Source organism: Grammomys surdaster, unplaced genomic scaffold (genome assembly GCF_004785775.1).
Source record: "Grammomys surdaster isolate TR1022 unplaced genomic scaffold, NIH_TR_1.0 343, whole genome shotgun sequence".
Taxonomy (NCBI): domain Eukaryota; kingdom Metazoa; phylum Chordata; class Mammalia; order Rodentia; family Muridae; genus Grammomys; species Grammomys surdaster.
The window spans coordinates 1098784-1115894 of NW_021604762.1; the positions used below are offsets into that span (position 1 = coordinate 1098784).

Consider the following 17111-nt stretch of genomic DNA (forward strand, 5'->3'; position numbering starts at 1 on the left):
CACTATTTCACCAGTGGGCACATCCTGTTTTCAAGTTGGGTATTATTATAGCATGCAACATTCACTGAGTTGTAAGACCACTGATGAATAGTTTTCTTCCTCAGCAGCTTGCCGTAGTACCACCTTCCAGCATTGTGAAAGCTAGCCAACAGAGAAACGTCTACATCTAAACAACAAAAAACTGTGTAACTATATAAAAATATAGCCTTGAAGATGAGTTGTTTGAAAAATATGAATAAAGTTCTCTAAATAATATATGTTATTAGAAAATACAAAGCAACCGATATCTATGAATAATTCCTATTCCTAATTCACATTCCTAAAGTACATTTCTCCCATCATTCATGTACATCATTAATCCTGGTGGCCTTTAAACATGGTACAAAGATTCTGTCTATGGCAATTCACATCTGTTATTCTGGTGCTCAGGAGAGTGGAACAGGAGGATTGCTATTAGTTCCAAGTCACCCTGGACTATATTAGTAAGTTCCAGGCCAGCCTAAGTTACAGAATGAGACCCTGTCTCAAACCATATCAAACCAAGATTTGAGTGGACTAAAAAGATTTAAGAATTGTTACACCTTGAAGCAATGTATGGTAGAACATGCCTGTATCCTGACACTCCAGAAGCCAAAGCAGGAGTATCACTAGTTGAGGCCTGTCTAAAATACACGGGGAACAAGAATGTCTCAAAATAACAAACTGGTCAACGTGGCTTATGTCTATAATCCCAGCACTCTGTAGAGGAGAAAGCAGGAGGACCAGGAGTTCAAAGCCAGCCTGGGTTACATTAGACCTCATCTTTAAGCCTCAGAAAAATAAAACCAACCAACAAAAAGAGTTGTTACGTCTTGAGGGCAAACCCTATTAATAGTGTGCTTTACCATGTGCCAGGTTCAAGGCTTCAATACCCAGAATCAAAAGCAACAACAAAGTTACATCTTTATTATAATTTTAAAAATTGTTATTCTCATAAATTCTCCCCTACTATTTTCTACAGCCCTGTTTTCTGTTTGTTTATGGGGTGTGTGTGTGTGTGTGTGTGTGTGTGTGGTTAACATTGGAGGTTAGAGAACAACTTTCAGGAGTCAATTCTTGCCTTCTACCTTGTTGAGGCAGTGTTGCTGCACCAAGCAGTCCAGGCTAGCTGGCCAGCCTGCAAACTTCTAGATGATTCTTCTGTTTCCACTTATTGCCAAAGGAGTGATGGGATTGCAGATACCCACCACTGCATCCAGCTTTTTAAAAACAAAAAAATACGTGAGTTCTGGGTATCAAACTCAGGCTTGCAGAGCTAGTTAGTAATTTTACACACTGAGCCATCTCCCTGAGCCTTCCTCTGTCTATCTATCTACCTATCTATCCATCCATCCATCATCTATCTAATTCACTTATTTGCTTATTTATTTAGTTTTTGAGACAGGGTTTTTCCGTAGAGCCCTGGATATTCTGGAACTCCCTTTGTAGACCAGGCAGGCCTTGAAATCAGAGTGCTAGGATTAAAGGTGTGCTCCACTAAGTCTGGCTCCTTATTATTTTTAAGTTCCACATAAGCAGTTAAAATATGTACTAGGTTCAGGCAGTGACGAATGCCTGTAAGTCCAGCACTTAGGAGGCTGAGGCAGGAATATCAAGAACTCAAGACTAGCCTGGGCTACACAGTAAGATCCTATCTCAATCTTTTTGTTGTTGTTTTGGTTTTGGTTTTGAGATAGGGCCTCATGTAGCCAGATCACTCTGCTTCCTCCCAAATGCTGGGATCAAAAGCAGGATCACCACTCCCAAATTATGACTCTATCTCAAAAAAGAAAATAACAAAGATTAAAAAAAGAGAAAAGTCAAAAAGTATTTTAAAATACATAAAGTTTTATCTTAAATACATACAATTTACCATAAAATGCATAATTTATTTCAGTAGCCAATGACCATCAATCAAACAAAGAAAATGAAACTAATTTTGTGAAGAAAAACAAATCTATGGAATGGCTTGCAGAGAGCGAAGAATGACATGGCTCAACTAAAGCCAGCTGGAGTCACAGCTACAGAATGGCAAACCCAAACCGAATGCGAGAAAATGTCAAATGGGACAGTTAACCAGTTGTACAATAGTCTTTAGCTTCTGTTATTTTTCAAACATATGTAAAAGTCATACAAATCATAGTAATAACTAAACATACCAAAATAAGGTAAAAATACTTTCTGAAGTAGTCACTGATAATATACAGTTCTAATTTGATACTTCTTTGTCTTCAAATTCAGTGCTGTTATCTCAGGTACCAATTCAGTTGTGGTCTGAACTTCCTCAACCAGCTTAAAAGGTTAAACTAGAAGACAAGAAGAGCTAGTTTAAAAGAGAAAACAATTAAGGTTTTAACACTGAATTAAAAGAAACATTTAATTATATATTCTGAAAACAGTAGACATGTGTGACCACTTTACCAGTGAACAAGTCTAGCAATATAAGGGCATGGTCTGTGTGGAATATCAGAATGTGACTCTTCTGTAACAGAAAATGCACACTACACTGTACAAATGTTTCCTAGTTTGTTCAGAAAAAGTGTTGAAATGTTAAACACTGTCCCTTTCCTGTAAGCTTTTTCTCAGAACTTTTTTTTTTTTGAGCATTTGTTTTGGGGCTATTTGGCTAGTTAGTAACAAAAACATTTGTCAGTGATCACACAGTAACTTTACAGATAGACTTATAACCAAAAGGATAAGACTGTCTCATAAATCAATGTATCTGAAACTCATTTCATGGCCTAAATAATGTGTACATATGAGTACCTAAACTTGTCTCTTGGGAGAACTCCAGCAACATTGTAGCTGCATTTTTCAACTGACTCAGCAGAATAGAAAAACACTTCCTTTAATTATCTGTACAAAAAATAAAAAAATAAAAAATTTAAAATCCTTGAATTGTATTAATGTCAATTAATATGATCAACATACTTAAGAATCTACAGTATTTATTATCAAAAACATAAGCATAAAATAAAAGTAAGCCTGGCAGTGGTGGCGCACGCCTTTAATTCCAGCACTTGGGAGGCAGAGGCAGGCGCATTTCTGAGTTCGAGGCCAGCCTCATCTACAAAGTGAGTTCCAGGACAGCCAGTGCTATACAGGGAAACCCTGTCTCAAAAAACCAAAAAAAAAAAAAAAGTGAAGCTCACCATGGCTCTCCTTGTGAAACACTTCATTTCCAACTCCAATTTCCTTTTGAGAATGTAACTGTAAATTTGTGTTGATGTTTGCTCTGACTTTTGAAAGCAGAATTCCATGTCTCAGTTTTGTAAGACAAACCAGCCATTCTCTGAGCTCATTTACCTGTTGACATGAGAGAGCAGTTCACAGACACAAGTCACATCCAAAAGTTCAGTACCCTGTGTGATGCTTTCAGAAACATGAAAAGTGGAGATATATATATATATTTTGTTTTGTTTTTCGAGACAGGGTTTAGGATTTTATATTTTGATCAAAAGACTGAGTGTATAGTCTCTTTAACTACATTTCTCATCCAAATTTAAATGCTATTACCTAAATCTAGATGTAATAGTTAAATGAAAGGAAGGATTAAAAAGGCAAGTTAGGTGGGGATACAGCTTAGTGGTACATACATGGCTCCAGTACTACCAAAAAAAAAAAAAAGCATCAGGTCATGAATCCTTTTATAGTCTTAAGTGACAAAACAGACCATTACTTAACTTTACTGTTAACATTACACTTTCAATTTTCCAACTTGTCAGAAAATACCTCTTTATTACTTTTTTGGTAAAAGATGATTTAAACAGCAATATGATGGAATTTGGGACACGTGGTCATTTTATAGCATTTCAATGAAATGACATGTATACCTTACCAAGTTCCAAATGATTATTTTGTTTTGTGAAGCTTGCTCCCCATACAAAAGAAGGCAGATCCTTGGTTACTTTTCTTTTTTTTTTTTTTTTTTTGGTTTTTTGAGACAGGGTTTCTCTGAGTAGCCCTGGCTGTCCTGGAACTCACTCTGTAGACCAGGCTAGCCTTGAACTCTCGAACTCAGAAATCCGCCTGCCTCTGCCTCCCAAGTGCTGGGATTAAAAGCGTGCACCACCACTGCCCGGCCACTTTTCTTTTTTCTAATTTAAAATTTTTATTGTTGGGCATGGTGGCACATGCCTTTAATTCAAGCACTTGAGGGGCAGAGGCAGGTAGATCTCTGAAGTGTAATAAATTTCTGGTTTCTTCAAAGACTTGGTTGTGTTATGTGATGTTTTTCTGGAAACTGTCTTATGAGAGGAGGTTTTTGCTGAAACAGACACATGGGAGGATGTTTTGCTGAGAACAGACACATGGTGTTTTTCTGGAAGCAGCCTGGAAAAAGGGCATGTGATGTTTGCTAGAGCAGATGCTTGAGAGAACACAAGATGTTTGGAAAGGGTATAAATATAAACCAACAGAAAGTGGATGATGCTGTACTGGTATTGGTATGCCTTACCACTCTTCGTTGGTCATTGTTGGGCTTTGTTGTTGCTGGTCCTCACTGTCATTATTTGTTGTGAATTCATAGAGAAATGCACCAAAGATTTCTGGTGGTGTTCCGGCGGCTTCTTGCCACTTCCAAAGACTTAGGCCGACTGGCAGAGCCTCGTGGTTTCTTCTGGATCTAACTGCTGTTGCTGATTCATGAGTGGTGTTTGCTAGTGGGTAGAGCTACACTGGCGGTTTGTGTGATACGAACTGCTAATATCCTGACAAGTAGATTGGATTCTCTCCAAAGAACTATTTCTACACAGGTCCATATCTTCCTTTGCTCTATTAACCTTTCCTTTCCACTACCTCTGGTGGGTGGTGGGCTAGAAGGGAGGTCAAAGCATTTAAGTACCCTTATTAAATGTAGGTTTTAAACAATCAAAGCCTACAGATCTCTGTGAGTTTGAGGTCAGCCTGGTCTATATAGTAAGTTCCAGGACACACAGAGCTACGTAGTGAAACTGTCTTAAAAAAATATTTACTGAAGGAAGTATACATGTGCCACTGCATGTTTATGGAGGTCAGAAACAACTTAAAAGGAGTTCTCTTACTGTGTGGGCCTTTGGGACTGAATGTCAGACTTGCTGGCAAGTACCTTTACATGCTGAACCATCTTGCTAGCCTTAATCCTTTTTTCTTCCACACTCAGGAACACAGAAACCATCTAAAATAACTTAGTGTATCAAATGTTAGAGACTTTATGTCTTCCTTTGCTTTTGAAATATCACTATGAATAAAATTCACATGGTCTACCCATTCTTGAATTTGACTTAAGCTCCATGAATTATGCTAGTGATGGTATTCTTCTTAACCCTGTCATGGTGGTCTTTCATGTCTCAAACTATAGTACTTATCCTGGTGATCCAATTTCAGCAAAAAATAATTTATATTGAACAGCATTAGTTTATAAACTGCCAAGAATCTATTTTGCAAAGATATTAAATTTCTCCAGAAAAAAAGTCAAATATTCATGATTACAAAAATCTCTTCATAATCCCTAACCCCAAATTTTCCTCTTTGGAGGCAGCCATAGTATTAGGCATTTGCCCTTCTCGTGACAGCTTTATTTATACAAACCTGCAAGTAATTCTGTTTTTTTAATCCACAGTATGGCTAAATCACATCGTCTTTTACTTTTCTCATTGACATTGTCATCTCAGCAATATGCAAACACTGTGTTTTTAACTATTGTGTTCCATGATTTATTTAGGTAAATGATAAACATTTATCCGTTTCTAGTCTTATTTTCACACAAATACTTCAGGGAACATTCTTTTACCTAATGTGTAATGGACATCAGATACAAATTAAGCTCAGAGGGTATGTAAAGTTTTATATTAAAAATATGCATGTGCCTGGTTCTCCATTCCCAACAATTATCCAACATTTTATATGTCAATCTAAAATGTGAAGTTTGTCATTGTTCTTTTGTTTCTTGTCTTGAGATAAGCTCTTATTGTGTAGCTCAGTCTATCCTTGAACTCATTAAGTAACTCAGGTTAACCCAGAACTTGTGATTCTCCACAGTGCTGAGATTATCAGTATGTGTTTCCATGCCTGGTCTACCACTGCATAATTTGCATTTAAAATTATGGATGAGGTTAGGGCTCTCTTGTGTGTCTGTCTACGTTCATGGAGAGCATATACGTGTGGTAAAGGTCAGGGGGTTGGTATTAGATGTCTTCCTCTTCTGCTTTCCACCTATATTTCCAGACAGGGTTCACTGAACCTGGAGTTCACCGATTCTACTAGATTGGCTGGCCAGCGAGCTCTGGAGATCTGCTTTTTACCTGTTTTGGGTAAAAAAAAAAAAAAAAAAAAAAAAAAAAGCTTATTCTACCAGAGCCTGAGTCTGCTTCCAAAACTGTGTCCCCTGGCTGATGTTATTTATATTCTATGATGGAACTATGGTGTGGATGACTCATAACTACAAGCTGAGCACCCATTCTTGCCTTACACTGCTGTCTGAGAGTAAAAAAAAAAACAGAAATGGAAAGTGGACTAGACTCTGGCCCTGACCAGGAATTTATATTTTGCTTGATAAAGTAAAAATTCAAAAAGCAAAAAGCAAACCCAGCAGCACTACAGAACCAACGAGAAATTACAGATAAGGGGCATAAGGGTTCAGAGGCAGCAGAGCAGCCTAGCTTGAAGACAAGAGTGGAAACCTGAAGAAAACTAGCAGGGTAGGTCAGTTTTTAACACAGTACAAGAAGGGTAAGCACTGCTACCTTAGGAGGAGAGACAGTCTTAAAAGCTAGCCTGAGGCTTTGCACTTGGCCTGGTAAGCAGTTAGAGCATGTCCCTAAGGCTATAGAAAGGGTATTTTATGAAGATTAATATGGCAAGGTAATCTATGAGAAACCGGAAGATCAGTTATCAAGTTATTAGACACCTTTTGCTTGAAACAATGAAAGAATTTTAATGTAAGGAAAACAGGAACTTTACCAAGAAATTGGCTCCTCCCCCCCCTTTTGAGACAGGGGTCTCAATGTTCCCCAGGCTAGCCTTAAACTTGCTATGTAGCCAAAAAACTGAACTCATCTTCCTGCCTCCACTTCCACATGCTGGGTTACAGGTAAGTATGTACCACTGCATGCCGACACAACAAAGAAAACTCTGTTTGGGTAAGAGCTTTGTACTGGAAAGAAGGAGGGGAAAGAAGAGAGGGGAGGGAAAGAGAAGAGAAGGGAAGGAAAAGGAAAGGAAGGGAAGAGAAGACAAGAGAAGACAAGAACTGGAGAGATGGCTCAGTGATTAAGAGCACTGGCTGCTCTGATCTTGAGATCCTGAGTTGAATTTACAACAACCACACGGTGGCTTACAATCATCTGTATTGGGATTTGATTTCCTCTTCTGATGTACAGACATACATACAAAGCACTTATATACATAAAATATATATAAACAAACTTTTATTTGTTGGACTATAATGGCACATGCCTTTAATCCCGGGAGGCAGAGGCATGTAGATCTCTGAATTCAAGGCCAGCCTGGTCTACAGAGCAAATTCCAGAAAAGTCAGGGCTACACAGAGAAACCCTATCCAAAAAAAGAAAAGAAACTATTAACTTTAACTTTTAATTTAGAACTATAATATTAGGGAGTTTGGAACCCTGCTATGTAGACTAGGCTAGCCCAGAATCACAGTGAATTTCCTGCCTCTGCATGCTATGTGCTTAAGGCATGCACCACCATGCCCTGCTACTTGTCTAAAAGCCAAAGCAGCCAGACACAGTGGTGATCTATCTACATGGCTTTGTGCTGGGTTTTGTGGGGCTGGGGTAGGAGTATAATGGAACTCCATCCTTTAGGTAGATAGGACCTCTGTAGTACTGCAATCAGAGCAGTTGTGATTGCCCAACTGGGACCCTAAAATATCCCATGGACGGCCTGGTCACCTTCCCTCCTTAAATTGGGGCACGGGTATGTGTTTCAGCTACCCACCAACTCCTGATCGCCTATCAAAACCAATCAACTTCCTCATCTCCCCACTGTAGTTTCACATGGGTTGGGCGGGGGTTGGGGTGGGGATAAGGGGACAGCTTACAATAGGTAAATTTACTGGAGTTGAGACTCCAGTGATAAGTGATATATGTGGCTTTAGGAAGCAGTCATCTATGGTTGGATGGGGCTTTTCCAGGCTCCTTGGGATATCCCCACATCAGTATTTAACCCCAAACAAGCTGTTCTTGGATGGCATCGTTTCTTTCATCTGTTGGTGTCCTAGCTGGGTGAATAGCCATTTGTGTGCATCTCCCTGAGAAAAGGATGCAAGACTTCTGATGCATTCTAGGCAAGCCCTCTACCACTAAGTTCCACCCCTAACCCCAATATAAATATGTATGTGATAATGTATTTCCAGTAACGTACCTTATTAAGTATCATTATTAAAAAACTGCCACAGGGCCTGCGAGATGGCTCAGCCAGTAGACACTGTGGGCAAGCATGGTAACCTGAATTTAATTCCAGGATCCCAGGTGGAAGAAGAGAACTGACACTGGGAGAGTATCCTCTGATCTCCACACTCTTTGTGGGCTCCCATTCAGACCCACTCCCCAATATTAAAAAACAAAACTGTGGTGTTATTACAACGGTACTACAAAATTTACTCCCAAACAGTTCAACATCCTATGGTCAATACCCGAACACTTGAGAGCTGTGGGGAACAAACAAGTACGTCTCTGTTTAGCGAGCCCACAGTATTATGATAGTAAACTGGCATCATCTTCATTTAGGATAAGGGAGTGGCAAACACCAAATGTAAATTCTCTTTTTTTTCTAAAATTATCAGTATCTGAACATGTTTAAAAATCCAACATGTTGACAGACTCCAACGTTTGGTGAGGAGAACATTCATCAGGCTGTGGTAGTGCGATCATCCTTGCCCTTCCTGGAATCCACACACATCTAATTACCATGGATACGTTACGGTGGGCCCTCTTCCATTAATAATACATAGTCCTCCAAAGGTGGCCTCCGCAGAAAACTCTTACCGGAGAACCTGCCAGGATCTAGCCAGGAAACTTGTCCTCGATCTCCCTGAACGCAATTGCTCCCCAGTTACTATTAAAGTGTCCGACGTTGCAAAGCCGAAATAATTTCTTTAATTGTGATTCTCTCTTTCCCTCCTGAGCTTTAAAAAGCTACCCTGACCGAAAGAGTTCTTCTCTGGAAAGGGAACAAGAAGAGTAAGCGCGAAGCTCTCCGGGCTCGGTAGCCACTTGGGCCGCCGTGTACAGCACGCGACCCTCGAAGTCACATCCAGTAGGGTCTCAGTGGCCTTGCTCCCTGCTCTAGTCCTCCCGATCTCAAGGGGGTAACTCCTCCCGCAAAGTCCAAAGCCCGAGGGTTTCCACATACTAGTGACAATCCGGTACGGACAATCCGAACACTGCGATCTAGAGATGGGAATGACTCGCGCACACGCTCTCCAACTCGCGAGTCTCCAGGCAAGGACCCGCAACCTCGGAACTGAACTCCTTCACTGGCCCAATGTCAAGCAGGATGAATCTCCGAGCTTCGGCCGCCTCTGGAGGCGCCTCAACCTCACAAGGAAGAACCACGGCCTCACTAGTGAGCTTGCGGTCCCGAGCAGGTGCTGTCGCACACGTGTGACGTAACCACATCCCCTATGCCTGGTTTCGGAGTAGTGTAGGTTGCGGGCGCACCGGCGTCGCCGGCAGAGTGCGTCACGGCCTCGGCATCCAGCAGATGCAGGGGCCGGAGCTTAAGGGCCCGTTGGCCTCCGGGTCGAAATTCTGGCTTTCCCCTAGTGGCAAGAGCACAGAGTTTACTTACGGCTCACCGACCTGCGCTAGCCGCCCAGGACTAAACGTAGAGCTCTGTGGAACCTGGAAAGTCTTCTACCAGGTTTAAGTCGCTAGTGGTGATGGACCAGAACGTCACATATCATTCCCAAGAGTCAAAAGTAATTTAGCCCAGAGATTCGATTCTTTGGTCAGGTGTCATAGGACGCAGTGCTTGGTGACCCGCGCACCTTGCTCATAACTGGCAGATCCTTTTTGAATGGCCGGGGACTGTCTGTTCAGCCTCAGCCTGAGCTCTAGAGTGGCCACAAAGGCAGAGTAAAGTAAGAGTAGCCACTGGGGGTATAGCTCAGTGGTAGAGCATTTGACTGCAGATCAAGAGGTCCCTGGTTCAAATCCAGGTGCCCCCTTCCTACAGTTTTGGAAACTAAAGGTATGGTGGCACATTCCAGCCCTTGGGAGGCAGAACCAACCTGATTTACACAGTGCTTTACAGGATAGCCAGAGACCAGAGCTAAGCTACAAAATAGACAGGAAAAGAAAAGTGACACTATTCATTGTGTGCTTGTTTAACAGAACTTTAAAAAAAATCAACCCAACTGTTTTAGCTTCCCTGCCTCACAAAGAGACCTAAATAAATGCTTCTTAAAACTGAAGTTACCTTTTGCACCCAAAGTTAAATATCATTAGCCTGCCTACAAGTTTATTGAAAACCAGGCAAAACCATGCACATATATTGGGAATTTGCAACTCAGTTAGAAATCAGTATTTATGACCTACTATACAAAGGAGTTTAAACGACGTCAGCAAATCCCCTGACAAACGGAGAAATGGGATGGTCAGCTTTCTAACTAGGTCGACCAAATTCAGTAGCCCCTGTTGATTGTACCATACACCTTTCCAAAGACTAAGGAAGGGTAGGGTGATATCTCGGTGTGTAAGAACTGGGGTCTGAGTTTGAATTTCCAGAACTCATGTTTAAGGGCAGGGGGGTGCAGCAAGATAGCTCAGTAGATAAAGGTACGTGCCCCAGAGATTGATGACTAGATTTCTATCATAGGATCCTGGTGGAAAAAGACTTTCATGGGTTCTCCTCTGGGTTTGTGTTTGTTTGTTTGTTTGTTTGTTTGTTTTGTAGCATGCATTTCCCTCCCTCCAATATTTCTTTTAAATCGGGGCATGGTGGCGCATATTTACATATGTAATTCTGATCCCAGGGAAGCAGAGACAGGCAGATCTCCCAGCACACCCTCCTAGGAGACTTTCTGTTTTCCATTACTAATGGGTAGCATTGTTTGGCTACAGTGACCATCTCCTAGGCGTCTTTATGCTTTTGGGTTCAGAGAATAGATCTCTCTTATCCCTGATTGTATCCCTGAAGTCCTAGCATGAGCCCTGAAGGAATGGATAAAGGAAAGCTGCAAAACAAAGCCATGGTACTTTTTCCCTTACTGGGAAAATACATTTGCTTGTGATGCTACTTTTTTTTTTTTTTTTTTTGGTTTTTCGAGACAGGGTTTCTCTGTATAGCTCGGGCTGTCCTGGAGCTCGCTCTGTAGACCAGGCTGGCCTCAAACTCAGAAATCCTCCTGCCTCTGCTTCCCAAGTGCTGGGATTAAAGGCGTGCGCCACCACTGCCCACGATGCCACTTAAAATATGAAAACAGATCAGTGCTCAGAGACAGGGAGAAAGAGCTCACAAAGTCACTTAACTACTGAGCTATAACATCAGTTCCTCTGCTCCGAGATCAGAGAAGAGGATCTGACATTTATGTTCTCACATTCCTTAAATGGACACATCTACGTAAATGTCACTTTTTAGACAATATCTCCTTTCTGCAATTTTGTTTTTGTTTTTTGAGACAAAGTCTCTCTGTGTAGTTCTGACTATTCTGGAACTCATTCTGTAGACCAGGCTGGCCTAGAACTCAGAGATCTGTCTCTGCCTCCTAAAGGCTAAGACTAAGGGCACGAATTGTCATTGCTACTACTCTCCCGACCCCCCCACTCTGCCACCACTCCCCCCACCCCAACCCTGCGCCATTTTTCAAATTTCTATAATCCACTATTATCCTGACAAGGAAGAAAAGTGGCTTTCACCTCTATCTGTGCTGTACAGAGAATGTGGAGAGCAGTGAGCTTCGAAAAGTCAAAGGTCAGAAAGATTTCGATAGGATATCATTTGTGGAGAGAATGCCATGTGCCAGAGAAACTACCCTGCATGACCTCTTTCACAGAGATGTTCTCAGAGCATAGGATCACCACAACTGGACTTAGAGCTGGATGAGTCCTTTAAAGGTGCCATGCAGCTTTTTATCTCAATACTTATTTTTAAATTTTTTCAAAAATGAAATTCTGGGAAGTTTTCTTAAATAATAAACTCCAGTTGTTTACATTTAAGCTTTCCAAAATTACTCTAATTGCTCAACTATATTCTTTCAGTAGTGGTTATGAATTTTTCAATTATATGCATCATTTAGTATTGCCATCTCATTATGCAGCTGAGACTTTTAGCTATTTCCCTCCATTGTCTGCTCTTAACCTCAACTATCCACGTATTTCCTACCTGTGTTTTCCAGAACTATCTTACCATAGTTCTAGCTACATTGATAGTCAATGCTCAGATAACTGTGGTCATTTAAGTACTATTTGCTGCTGGATTTTGTGTTTCATTGAGCCATATAGCATAAGTTGTTTTTTTAAGACCCCAGCTATGAGAATAATTGGCAGAGCATGGTGGCACATGCCTTTAATCCAAGCACTTGGGAGGCAAAGACAGGAGGATCTCAGTGCGAGGCCATCCTGGTCTACATAGCGAACTCCAGGACAACTAGGCCTACATAGAGAGGCCCTGTCTCAAAAACAAAACAAAACAAAGTCCATGCTGCTCTGAGTTCAGTTCCCAGCACCCACATCAGGCAGCTCACAACCTCCTGTAACTCCAGCTCCAGGGGAGCTTCTGATCTCCAAAGACACTGGCTTTCATGTGCACATGCATGCATGTGCGCGAGCACACACACACTTTTAAAAAAATAAAAGAGATTTTTAAAAATAGCCTTTTGAAGTGTGTGTGAGTATGTATTCAGGATGTACATGCACATGTGTATCCATGTGGAAGCCAGAGAACAACCTCTGGTAGGTTATTCAGGAATACCTTCCACCTCATTTGAGGTAGTGTCTGCCGTTGACCCAAGGTTCACTAATTAGGGTAGAATATTGAGCCCCAGAATCCCCACTTCAATCTCTGCCTTCCCAGTACTGGAATTATAAGTCTGCCACCATACTAGCTTTTACACATGGTGCTGAACTAAGTTCCTCAAAGTTTTTTTTTGTGTGTGTGTGTGTGTGTTTTTTTTTTTTTTTCGAGACAGGGTTTCTCTTTCTAGTCCGGGCTGTCCTGGAACTCACTCTGTAGACCAGGCTGGCCTTGAACTCAGAAATCCGCCTGCCTCTGCCTCCCAAGTGCTGGGATTAAAGGCGTGTGCCACCACCGCCCGGCTCTCCTCAAAGTTTCAAGGCAAGCACTCTTCCCAGCTCTAAACTAACTCTTGAACATTTTAAATGAACACAGGCCTGGCGATGCAGGTCTATAACCCCATTTATTCAGGAGGCTGAGGCTGGAAGATAACTATGTCCAAAGCCTACCTCATTTACAGAATGAATTCAAGAGCAAGCAGGGCGAGTTAGTGAGACTTATCCCTCCAAAAAAGGAAAAACTACAAAAAAGGATGAGGGTGTAGTTAGTATCTACCATGTTTGCCTTGCAGGCTTGAGGCTGTAGGTTCAGTCCCAGTGTTTCCAGTGTCCCAATGTATCAACCACAGAATAGTTTAAATCAGTGATGCTCAGCCTACCAGTAACAACCAGTTTGGAGGTTGAGCTACTCTTTCACAGGGATCCCCCAAGACCACTGGAAAACATATCTATGTTATGATTCATAGCAAAAGTAAAGTTACAGTTATGAAGTACTAATGAAAATAATTTTATAGCTGGGGGTCACAACAACACGATGAACTGTATTAACGGGCTGCAGCATTTGGAAAGGTCACGAACCACTGGTTTAAATACTGGTGATGTCATACGATTCAACAATCTTATCATATATTCTATAATTGTTCTTTTCTGCACGTTTTAACTGTTTTGTTATAATCAATGGGTAATTACAAAGTCTGTCACTGACTCAGCTGACCCGCTTCCAGCTGTATGATGCTCTACCCACATCTGCATTGACATTGTTATTCTGTCCTTCTCACTTGCTTCCATTCCTCAGAGATGTTGGATCTTCTCGTGTTCATCAGCTAGCCGCTGATCTATGGCGTCTCTCTTGACTTCAGACTGCTCTGGCCTCTCTCCTTATCAGTTCTCCATGTTTCTTCTAATCCATCTTTGTTCCTCCTAATCCACTCTGTCTCTGGTAAAGAACACCATCCTTCACTCAGTTCCCCGAGAATTTAGGAAGTAAAGTCTTTGACACCTCACACACCAGAAAGCATCTCTCTCCTGCTCTCCTGATAGCTGTTTTCTGACTTTGAGTTCTATTTTCCCTTAGTGGTTTGACCTAGTTTGATTACCCTTTAGCTTTCACGTTCTGATAAGACAGATCTCATAGTAATTTTTTTGCCCTTTCTTTCTTGGAATCTCCTCATGAATTGGTCAGAGACACATTTTTAAGTCTGATCTCACCCACAATGTTCATCATTTGTGGGCATTTCTTTCTTCATTTTTTATTTTTTTGTTTTCTTACATTTTATTTTTATTTTACTTATTCACTTTACATCCAGATCTCAGCCCCTTCCCTCCTCTCTTCCTAGTCCCACCATCATATACCACTTCCCCATGTACCTCCTCCTATTCTCCTCAGAGAAGGGGAAGCTCCCTAGGGTACCAACCCACCATGGCACATCAAGTAGCAGCAAGACTAAGCACATCTTCTTTTCCACTGAGGCCAGATAAGGCAGCCCAGTTAGGGGAAGGGGATCCAAAGGCAGGCAACAGAGTTAGAAAGAGTCCCAGCTCCAGTTGTTAAGAGACACACATGAAAACCAAGGTAAACATCTGCTACAAATGTATAGGGGGCCTAGGTTCAGCCCATACATGCTCTTTGGTTGGTAGTTTAGTCTCTGTGAGTTCCCATGGGCCCAGTTTAGTTGACTCTGTAGGTCTTCTTGTGGTGTCTCTGACTCCTTCGGCTTCCACTATCTTTCCCTCCATTCTTCCACAAGACGCCCCAAGTTCCACCTGATGTTTGGCTGTGGGCCTCTGCATCTTTTCCATCAGCTGCTGGATGAAGCCTCTCAGGAGACAGTTATGCTAGGCTCCTGTCTACAAGCACAGCAGAGTATCATAAATAGTGTCAGGGGTTGGCTCTCTCTCATGGGATGGGTCTCAAGTTGGGGCAGTCATTGGTTGGCCGTTCCCTCAATCTCTGCTCCATCTTTATCCCTGCACATCTTGTAGACAGCACAAAGTTTTGGTCAAAGGTTTTGTGGGTGTGTTGGTGTCCCCCTCCTTCTACTGGAAGCCCCACCTAGTTACAGAAAGTGGCCATTTCAGTCTCCATATCCCTAGCTGCTAGGGTCACCTCCATAGACTACCTAGAGCCTCCAATGTCCTAAGTCTCCAGCTTGTTCCAGAAATGCCTCTCTACCGATTTCCTTCCTCTCTCCCAGCCCTCTCCCCTTCCCTTTCCCCATACATGGTTCCCACTCCTATTTCATTCCCCGCCCCCTCTCATATCCAGTTCCCTCTCTCCATCTACCTCTGATGTCTATTTTATTTCCACTTCTGAGTGAGATTCAAGCATCCTCTCTTGGGCCCTCTTTGTTACTTAGCTTCTTTGGGTCTGTGGATTGTAGCATGGTTATCCTGTACCTACTGTCTAATATCTACTTAAAGGTGACTATGTACCACTTTCTTAGTCTGAGTTACTTCACTCAGGATGATATTTTCTAGTTCCATCCATTCGCCTGCGAATTTCCTGATGTCTTTGTTTTTCATAGCTGAATAGTATTTCATTGTGTAAAGGTACCACATTTTCTTGATCCATTCTTCTGTTGAGGGATATCTAGGTTATTTCCAGTTTCTGGCTATTATGAATAAAGCTGCTATGAACATAGTTGAACAGATGTCTTTGTGGGATGTTGCAGCATCTTTTGGATATATGCCTAGGGGTGGTATAACTGGGTCTTAAGGTAGAACTCTTCCTAATTTTCTGAGAAACTGCCAAATTTCCAAAGTGATTGTACAAGTTTTCACTTCCACCAGCAATGGAGAAGTGTTCCCCTTGCTCTACATCTTCGCCAGCGTGTGCTGTCACTTGAATTTTTGATCTTAGCCATTCTGACAGGTGAAGAAGAAATTTCTGGTTTCTTTAACAACTCAGTTGTGTTACATGATGTTTTTGTGGAAGTTGTCTTGTGAGAGGGCATATGATATTTTGCTGAAAACAGGTACTTGAGAGGGTGCGTGATATTTAAAAAGAATAAAAATGGAACCCACAGATGGTGACAGGACACTCTTACATTGCTGTACTGTGCAACTCTTTACTGGTCTTCGCTGGTCTTCACTTTGCAGAGAGACATGTGCCAACAAAGAGTGGAATCACCTTCAAAAGGGGTCCTCAACAACCTTTTCCTATTAACCTTCTTTTCCCCGTACCTCTGGCTGGTGGTTCAAAGGGAGATTGAAGCATTTAAAAACCCTAAATAAAATAGGTTTTGAAAGAAAATCTAAGCCTACAAATGGGTGTAAGAAGGAATCCCAGAGTCATTTTGATTTGCATTTCCCTGATGACTAAAGATGTTGAACATTTCCTTAAGTGCTCTCAGCCATTTGAGATTCCTCTGTTGAGACTTTTCTGTTTAGCTCTGTACCCTATTTTAAAAATTGGATTATTTGGTTTGGTGGTGTCTAATTCTTAAGTTCTTTATATATTTTGGACATTAGTCTTCTGTTGGATGTAGGGCTGGTAAAGATCTTTTCCCAATCTGTAGGCTGCCATTTTGACCTATTGACAGTGTCCTTTGTCTTACAAAAGCTTTTTGGTTTCATGAAGTCCCATTTGTTAATTGTTGATCTTAGTACCTAAGCTATTGGTCTTCTGTTCAGGAAATTGTCTCCTTCCTGTGCCATTATATTCAAGGCAGTTCCCCATTTTTTCCTCTATTAGATTTAGTGTATCTGCTTTTTTTTTGTTTTTGTTTTTGGTTTTTCAAGACAGGGTTTCTCTGTGTAGCCCTGGCTGTCCTGGAACTCACTCTGTAGACCAGGCTGGCCTCGAACTCAGAAATCTGCCTGCCTCTGCCTCCCAAGTGCTGGGATTAAAGGCGTGCG

The 17111-nt window shown here is 41.6% G+C and overlaps 2 protein-coding genes and 1 non-coding gene across 3 annotated transcripts in view; 2 read left to right on the forward strand and 1 right to left on the reverse strand.

Annotated features, from left to right (window-relative positions):
* Spdya (speedy/RINGO cell cycle regulator family member A) overlaps nt 1-2007 on the forward strand; it is a 36329-nt gene extending 34322 nt beyond the window's left edge. The window contains exon 6 of the mRNA XM_028778995.1: nt 1916-2007. Within this exon, the coding sequence (XP_028634828.1) occupies nt 1916-2007 (92 nt within the window). The remainder of the gene's footprint in view (nt 1-1915) is intronic.
* A 374-nt stretch (nt 2008-2381) lies between these two features.
* On the reverse strand, nt 2382-9638 carry Trmt61b (tRNA methyltransferase 61B). Its single transcript, XM_028779001.1, is given in 8 exon segments — nt 2382-2500; nt 3171-3324; nt 5161-5312; nt 5315-5335; nt 6467-6474; nt 8942-9008; nt 9011-9260; nt 9438-9638. Coding segments are annotated over 8 exon segments (972 nt in total).
* Nucleotides 9639-10117: 479 nt separating this feature from the next.
* Nucleotides 10118-10189, forward strand: Trnac-gca. The gene has a single exon. It is a non-coding gene; the product is annotated as a tRNA-Cys (tRNA).
* The last annotated feature ends 6922 nt before the right edge of the window (nt 10190-17111 follow it).